This window comes from Electrophorus electricus, chromosome 6, assembly GCF_041902795.1.
Source record: "Electrophorus electricus isolate QZ-2024a chromosome 6, ASM4190279v1, whole genome shotgun sequence".
Lineage (NCBI taxonomy): Eukaryota > Metazoa > Chordata > Actinopteri > Gymnotiformes > Gymnotidae > Electrophorus > Electrophorus electricus.
This window is the reverse complement of record NC_137502.1, coordinates 18,105,922-18,115,000: the sequence shown is the minus strand read 5'-3', so window position 1 is coordinate 18,115,000 and position 9,079 is coordinate 18,105,922. Positions and strand designations below refer to the sequence as shown.

At 39.0% G+C, this 9,079-nt stretch overlaps 1 protein-coding gene across 2 annotated transcripts in view; it reads left to right on the top strand.

Annotated features, from left to right (window-relative positions):
- pid1 (phosphotyrosine interaction domain containing 1) overlaps positions 1–5,979 on the top strand; it is a 19,903-nt gene extending 13,924 nt beyond the window's left edge. The window contains exons 3-4 of one of the 2 annotated variants that reach the window (XR_014124152.1): positions 3,121–4,828; positions 4,952–5,979. Coding sequence is in view for 1 of the 2 variants with exons in the window: in XM_027014493.3 (XP_026870294.2) it covers positions 3,121–3,609 (489 nt within the window). In the remaining variant the exon portion in view is untranslated. Of the gene's footprint in view, positions 1–3,120 lie in introns of both variants that reach the window. The other variant, XM_027014493.3, reaches the window with a different exon arrangement.
- Positions 5,980–9,079: the final 3,100 nt, after the last annotated feature.

Here is a 9,079-nt window from a genome sequence, read left to right as displayed (position 1 = left end):
ACCATTTTATCACTTTGTATCTGGATGCCCCACAGGATCTTAGCTTGGTCAGTGGGGTGTATCCCACTTTGACATTGGAACTTCTAGCTTGTACTTGGCACAGATGTTTCTGTATTATGCCTGCCACATGGTTATGGCATCCTATGTACACTCTGCCTGCTAGCGTCTTGAATTCCACTGTTATGTGCCTCTGTGCTATCTTTCAGTCCAGCCTTTCCCAGCCATTGGTAGGATTTTTCCATATCAGTCACTTCCATCATTTGTTGGTTCTACATGTCATGCTGAGGTTTATCCTCCAATTATGGTTCCTGGTCCTTATTACCATCCTACTCAGGTTTCTACTGTCTGAGGTATTCACTATGCACTTCATCACTTGGGGCCATCTTCCCGGTGTACTCCTGGATCTCAGTTGTTTCATCCACTGATGCTCACTTGTCCTCGCCCCCCACTTTCGCTTAGTGTACAGTTTCAAAGTCTCAGTCTCAGATGACTGGTGGAGTGTAGATGTTGATAGCACAGGTCTTGTTTTTTCCTTCCAAGTTATTTCTCAGGACCTGCCTCATTCATTGTAGATATTTAGCTGTAGCTGCTTTCCAAGTGCCATTTTCATGATTCCCATTTGCCTATGGGATTACAAGGTACTTGTAGCTGCCTTCAACATCTTTTAATGTTACGTTCTGGTAGTATGATCCCATCAGTTCTAGCTATCTTCCCTCTCCTTGTATAACCCTCTGACCAAATTTATCCAGTCCAAATGACATTGCTGTATATCCTGGTGAGATGGATTACTGAGTCATTGTCTTGTTAACTCCTGGTATAAAGCTTGATGTCATCCATGTAGAGGAGTTGGCTGATGGTTGCTCCATTCTGTATCCAGTATCTGTAGCCAGATTTGGTGATGATTTCACTGAGGGGGTTCAGACCTATGTAGAACAGCAGCAGGGATAGAGTATCTCCTTGTTAAATTGCATACTTGAGGGTGACTCGTCCTATTGATCTGAAGTTGGCCTCTAGGATTGTCCACAGCTCCACTGAGTTCTTGTTGAAGTATCTTAGAGACCTGTTGATGTTATAGAAAGTCAAACATTCCAGGATCCATGTGTGGGGCATTGGCTCATAGGCTTTCTTGTAGTCAATCCAGGCAGTGCAATATTTGGTCCATCTGGTCTTACAGTCTTGAGTAACTGTTTTATCTACCAATAGCTAGTGCTTGATTCCGCTGGTGTTCTTGCCAATGCTTTTCTGTGCCTCGCTCATGTATTAAGCCATGTGCCTACTCATCTTAGCTGTAGTGAAGCCATGTTGTGTAGAGGCAGGTTATCGACCACTAGATAAATGGAACTGCTCCTTTCTGAGGGTCCTTCAGGATCAGAAATGTCCGGGCTTTATTTTATTTTAATGCCTGTCTGTCTGTCTCTCTAGTAAATCAACTCCATACAACAGATATTAGTGGTATTTCCTCTTGCAGCCCACAGACAGACAAACAGACAGAGATTGAGAGAGATTCAGTTGGCTTGTATTGTAAACTCTTGTGGTGTCATGTCAATTCTTCAAAAACCATGAGGTGTTTGATACCTATTTTTCAGTGGTTTATTCCACAATTTGTGTATTATTATTATGGAGTTTATTGCAGAGTTCTGTATACACACAGAGAATTTCACACAAGATAATAAAATAAAAATAGTAGTAATAAAATTCTGTTTATTACAGCAGCAAGGATGAAACCCTTTTTGATGTATAAGCAGAGCACTGTGCTAAACAGAAGCACTCTGCTTCACCCCTTAACCTGTTTATGATCTGGATATTACTTCTAGGATTGCCAGATTTCTTAAATATTTAAATGAGTACAAGTGCAGCTTTGTATGCACCATAGCTTTTTTCAGAAGCCATATTTTCATATCTTGACTAATTAAATTACCTGAACAGTTCAGATAGACTTACCAGCCCCAACTGAAAATAGAGAGAGAGAGAGAGAGAGAGAGAGAGAGAAACTATAATCAATGAGAGATGTGGGAGAATGTAAAGGTAGAGTAGAAAAAAAAAACATTAAGAGAGACAATTGGTATTTAGGCTCTTTGATTACAGACTAAACAGTGTCTGGAAGCAGAATATAAACAGTATAGTCTGGTGTTTTCCCACATGATCACTTTCTGTCACCAGCACCAGCTACTCTCTGTATCTGTGTGTATGTGTCCGTCCATAAGACTGCTGTTATTACAGCCAAATGGCAGGTTCTTCTCTCAGAACTAAGGCCATGAATATAGCCATAATGACTACGAAACAATGTATATGCTGTGCAGCCCTACTTACGTTACATTTGTATTTGTGTTCCCTTGATCCAAATCAAAGCAGAACATACATCATTGCATTTAAGTCCTGGTTCACTTACAGGTCACAATGACTTATGGCATTTGTAACAAAGGCTAAAGGCAGCCACCCTAACCAGAACTCAAACCCAGGGTTGACAGGAGGTAAACATGACCCCTGACCTCCCTTGTTAGGTACTTTACTGCAAAGTAAATAATAATAATAATAATAATAATAATAATAATAATAATAACAAGGAACAATAGTTATTATATGTTTATTAGTGTGTGCATGCATTTTGTCTGAAGAGAGTGTCAGAAGTAGATTTATGGCAAGAAACATCAGTTGATTTTGATGATTCTGCAGTACAATTTGTCTGCTTCATACACACCTCTTTAGTTTTTTTTTTAATAGTCTTGGTGTTTCATATAAATTCTGTTTTTGTTCCCTCTTCTCCCCCGCTTCATGAAAATGTATCACTGCGGCATCATGAAAAGTGGTCATTTTAAATGCACTACCCATAATTCTCTGTCACATAGTTGTGGTCTGATTTCTGAATGAGTTGTGGTGTGAACTAAAAGTGATCTGAGATCTAATCAGTGAATACCAGTGTATAGCTTTTTGGTGTCTCGAAAGAGCAATTGCAGTGTGATTAGATTTTAGTTATTCCATGGAGTAATCTATCTATAAAAACACTGCAGGTCACAATTGTCCTGCAAAGGTTTTGCACCAGGCACCAGTAATAAGTGGGTTTTTTTGTGTTTGTGTGTGTGTGTGTGTGTGTGTGTGTGTGTGTGTGTCTGTGATCTTTAGGTAATATACCTGGGAAAGGTGACAATCTCAGGCACCCATTTTCTCTCAGGCTGCACAGAGTCTGCTGTGGTGGGATTATGGGATATGAAGGGATCCTCCACCAGCCTGGGAAATTCTGTCACCACCAGCAATGCCCTCCTGGAGATCCGCCCATTTCAAGTGCGATTGCATCACCTCGATGAGCGGGGCGAGGCCTCAGTTGCCATGGACACCTTCCAGGTGGCTCGTATTGCATACTGCACTGCAGACCACGAGATCAGCCCAAATGTGTTTGCATGGATCTACCGACAAATTAACGACGATTTGACCTTCCAGATGGACTGCCATGCTGTGGAGTGTGAGAGCAAATTAGTGGCCAAAAAACTAGCCCACTCCATGATGGAAGCCTTCAAGAAGACTTTCCATAGCATGCGTAGTGATGGTCGCATCAACAAAAGCAGCTCCTCAGATGAGTTTCCTGAAGATTCCACCACCGCTGATGATGGCTGAGGCAGAGATCTGGGAGGTGTGGCCTCTTTGGTGTGGGCAGGGGAAGGGCTGTGGCTGTGAGAATGGGTGGGACTTACAGTTCCCTCTCTTTCTCTTTTTTGCCCTCTCTTTGAGTCTGATGGCATAATGAAGCATTAAAAATAATCTGAAATGTATGGACAATAATAATAAACTAAATCTGTAAGGTGGGCAGTGAAGTCTAATAAAGCAGAATTTTAAGCAAAATGCCAAAAGAAAAGCACCCAGGAAGTTTCTGTCTGCCTGACAAACAGCTGTATCATGGCATTGTTTCTCAAGCACCTGAACATTAAAAAAAATTGTTATAGTACAGCACATTGTTATGGAACATTGTTCTAGAACATTGCAATGGAACATTCCCCTCAAACTAAAAGCTGCTGTGTGACTCTAAGAAGGAGTGGGACTTCTGTTGCTTTTTTTAGCCAGTCAAAATCTTGGGAATTATAGTCTCAATCATTCATGATATCTTTATACAGTAATACAAAAGAAGATTAGTGCCTCTGAGTGAAAGACAGTGAAAGCTGAATATTTTTACTGGCTGCAGCAGGCAGCCATTCCCACTTCATTCTCTCAGCTTTTAGTAGGCCCTAGATAAGTCAGCTATACTGAATGGGCTTTAAATTGTGTTTTTAAGAATCCAAGATGTCTCACTGTGATGTGATATTTGTATTCTCTGTCTGCAGACCATGAGCCTTCTCACAACTCTATGGAACGGGTTCTCAATTGTATTATCACAGTATTATCAAATCCTGTGTGTCTGTGTGTGTGGGCATGTTTGAGGAGCTTGTGTATTTCAGTATAAATAAAGCTTAGAAAAGATGTGTGTGTGTGTGTGTGTGTGTGTGTGTGTGTGTGTGTGTGTGTGTGTGTGTGTGTGTGTGTGTGTGTGTGTGTGTTTAGAGCTAATCATGATATTTCTTCCAGCTACATTCACATCTGTGTGCAGATGTTCCAGGAGTGTGTCCTGTATGCAGACTATGTATTGCCCTTTTGCTGTTCTCATTCCGCTGCTTTGGTAGTGAAGGGCTAAAGGCTTGTCACCAACCCTTCTTTAACTTCTGGGGGCAAAAGTCAAAAGTCATTCCAGAAGCTGCTCAGTATGGGTATGTATAGGAGCTGTGTGGCAGGGAGAAAGATGTCACAGGACCCAAGACATTGAGTGGTCCGTGAGAGCGCCAGTCTCTTCTCCTGCAGTGTGAATGTAGGTTGTGATGTCATACCTTCAAGCTCTGCAACCCTATACATGTTGAACGTCTTGCTGATTATTCCAATTAACAAGAACTATGCTTTTGTTTGTTTAAATACTTTTTATTTGTTTGTACAGGATATGTGGAAGCTGAACAGTGGTTTCAGTGTGCTTTCACATGTACCTATGTGATTTGTTTCCTGAAGAATCTGGAACACCTGTGTGGCCCAAATTCTGGTTGCAATGGAAGTGCCTAAGACAAGCAGTAGGTGTATGATAATGTTTGGGAAGGGGTGGATTAGAGGGAATGGAGCTTTTGTCTGGTGTAAACAAGCTCATGAACTGATCATGAACTAACCAGCATGGTTTGGAATTTATTGTATTCTGTAAAATCTGCCAACACCCCAGGAAACAGAATTTGATATGTGAAAACACTGAGTTAACTTCTGTACACTTCACTGTGAGATACTGTATGCATATGCTTATTTGTCAAAGTGTTCATTTCTGCACAAATACATAGCTCCAGTTCCTTTAGAAGCCCCACAGAATTGGGGCAGTGGAATTTGGAACAGAATTAACTCATACACAGGTTGATGAAATGAGTTTCATTTAAATTCTGATTCTGATTTCATATCAAATCTGATTATATTGAAATGGACTGAATTCTGGCTCAGGATAAAAAGAATCAAAAACTGGACTAGCTGACTGAATACTAGTGGAAGGCCTTGGCCATCTATAGAGAAAATGAAAAAGTGTGTATGTGTGATATATAATACACAGTGTATTTGAAACTTATACATTAAGCCTATGTAAATAGAAATGTATCAGTTTTTTCTCAAATATTACAGTCAAATGTTGCATATTTTAATTAACAAATTACCATGGTTAAGAAATCAGTGTCAGTGAAGAGAAAGCAAGAGTGTTTTTTTGGTTTTGTGAGGTTCCTTTTGTGTTTTTCGGGGGATATTTGTGTGTGTGTGTGTGTTTTTTTTTGTATTATTTTAATTTTTTTTATTTGATGTAAAATTAGCTGAACATTCTCACTTCACATCTTAATGTCTTGTGCTGGCTTTAAATGTTTGGACATGTTATTGTATGTGTTTTCTATACTGTACTTGCCAAGATAAAATCCATCAATTATATATAAACTATTTACCAATCAAAAAGTTTGTGTGTGTGTGTGTAACCTATTTCAAAAAGCCATTTTTACACTTAGATTATGTGTATGTCAAAATGTAGTGTGTGATATTTGACTCCCCAGCTGAAGGAAACACATTCATGGAGCTCCCAGCCTCAGCAGACCAGAGCCACATACAGAACCACAGGAGACCAATGAGAGGCTCACTTTTCAGCCCATCAGGCTCAGACAGCCGGCAGGCCACTCTAGACACAGCTAGACTGATGGTAACAGGCACATTGGTCTGTTACACTCTGCAACAGGCCATTGCTTCCTCCTGATGGCCATGCTCAGTGTGGATTGGAGCTTCATTCAGGAACAGACCATATACTACAGATTACAAGTGGTCCATCTCCTTGATTGTACAAGGCTGCTATGTTATGAAAGATCAAGTTTAAAAGTTGGGGTCAGATCTGCTATGGAGTTCTGGTAGGTGGATGAAAACGCCATCTGAGTGCATACAGTTTAGCCCTAGCACACCATATAAGGCATATGGATGAATCCTGTACCATCTGCTGCCTAAAAATTGTTCCAGCCCTACAATTTCCAGAACACTTAGAAATGGATCACTGGCTACCCCCCCCCCGGCAGTTGCCGTTCTTCTAAAAGAACACCACCACAGTAGAGATTTTAGTAGACTACGAGTCCAAAAATCTTGACGTAAACATTAAAACCAAATTCCTCTTTTACAAAGCTGAAGCTTCTTATTGTTTCACTGGGTTTTAACACAAACCAGCAGTTGGCTGTTTTAGACACTGAAACAATACCACCAAGGGTGTGTGTGATAGAGTGAGAGAGAAAGAGATAGAAACATTCCTTTTTAGGCTGTTGTTCCAGTTAGCAGAACTGTGGAAGCCATATTGCCTACAGATGCTGTAAAGGAATCTTGGCAATGTTTGATGTCACTTCCTGCTGTGTAGACAGGTTCCAGACCTCTTCTGTGGAATATGGCTGAAAAAACTCTTGGGTATAGACAGAACTCACATAGACAGAACATATTTTATATAAGAAGGCTTGAGTCTTCTACTACTACAGACTTGCTTAAAAAATAACATCTGCAAGCTTTATATCATGCTATTGTAATACTGCTAAATTCTGAACCCACTAACTAACATAAAAGAAACTAAACAAGCCTTTTTTTTAGTTTTACATTTTTTCAGGCCATTTCAATTTGTGCTCACTCATTCTAATTAGGATTTGTAAAATATTGCTATTTTATTTGAAATGTTTTGGTATATTAAAATTGCTTATTTAAAATAAGATATTCCAATACAATTCTAATGAAGTTAAGTAATAGAAAGTATTGGAAAATCAGTAATGGAAATGCTTTTAATACTTGAATACTTTAAGATTATTCAGTTAAAGGCAATTTGCTTGAGCTGCTTTATATGAAATGGTGCACACTATAACTATAGTTTCAAATGAAAATATGTATTTCTTATTGCTATTTGACCCAGGTCCGCTCCCTACATTGTCTTATATTAGACAATTCCTAGTATGTGCCATATCACAGAAATATTTGCAAACATGAGATCTGTGGTCTATGTTTAAAATCTTTTAAAAATATGTAAATGTTCAGAAACTAAAGTTGCAGCTCCATTTAAATATTGGTTGTATTTATTGTTATCTTACTGCAAATGTCCCTTCTTAACCACTAGGTGTCATGAGAAACCGATAAAACGTACATCTTAAATATCTGTTTATTGGATAATATGGTTATTTTGCAACACATTTTATCATATTTTGTTTGTATTCCTGTACATAGAAGTTCTTAGATATAACTTTCTTTTTTGTTACATTCCTCATTGGTCTTTTTATTTGAATATATACAACTCCGTTATCACAGAAATATCAGTCATGATATCTCTTTTATATGCTCTGTCACTCTGTTCTCTTGCTGCAACTCTGAAAAGGTTTCTACTTATGACAAAAGTACATCTGTGACTAGGACAAGCACTGCATCATTAGTTACAGAAGCCAGTCAGTCATGTCATACTTTGGAGTTTATGATTGTAATGTGTGGCCTGAGTGCCGAAGGGCGTGGAGCAGGACGCACAGACTCTCTCGACTTAGACAAACATTTATTTACATAAAATAAAGACTATAGTGGCACTCACGTGTAACACAAACAATGAACATAGGCACATTTAATACTAACGGTTTTTAACATTAACACGAGCTAGACAAACATAGTTATGAATGTTACATTTAGATATTAACTCACAAACAACAGCGCACACGCTGACGCGGGTTTAAATACGCGAAGGCAAACAAGGCGCAGGTGTGTGCAGGCGTGGTTACAAACAAAGATCCTCCCACTGCACTTTGGCGGGCTAAACCACATGACTCGTGAGAGGCGAGCGTTGCGTGACAATGATAAAGCTCAGTGAACTAAAGGCAAAAGGGTATTAAACAAATCAGAGAACACAAAGCCAAAAGAATGTTTCACCTCAACAAGCTCAGGGTTTGATGCATAGCACAAGTTCCGGGAGGCAGGTAACTTTGCAGCTGTCTACACCTCATATCACATAACTGTTTAGTGGAAGAACTTTTAGCTATACATTGTGTTTGTCACTAGAGTAGTGAATGGATGTGTTCTGTAGCTGGAGGCTACAGGATAAGAGATCCAGACATGGCTAGATAACATACAAAACATTATAAAACAGATGGATGCATAACGAACCTGATGAATTCTTCATAAACGTTATTCAACAAACTGATATCACATACAGACTGACTAGGGTCTCCCTAATCCTCTGGTCAATAAAAAACAGCCAATGGTTCGCTGAAGAAGTACAAGCAAGGAATTCAATGGCCAGTCATTCTGAATGGTGCAATGCTTCCACCAACAAAACTATAAACCTCAGCTCGCATTACATTATTACAGAATTAGTACTTTCTCTCCCTGGGACAACTGACTTGTGTCAAGTCACTTGAAGCAAAAGTGCTTCCTGAATTAACAAAATTTTGTTAGTGGTGTTCTATCATGTTTTATCAATAAGGATATATATATATATATATATATATATATATATATATATATATATATATATATATATATATATAGAAAAGAAACTCTGACACTCTTT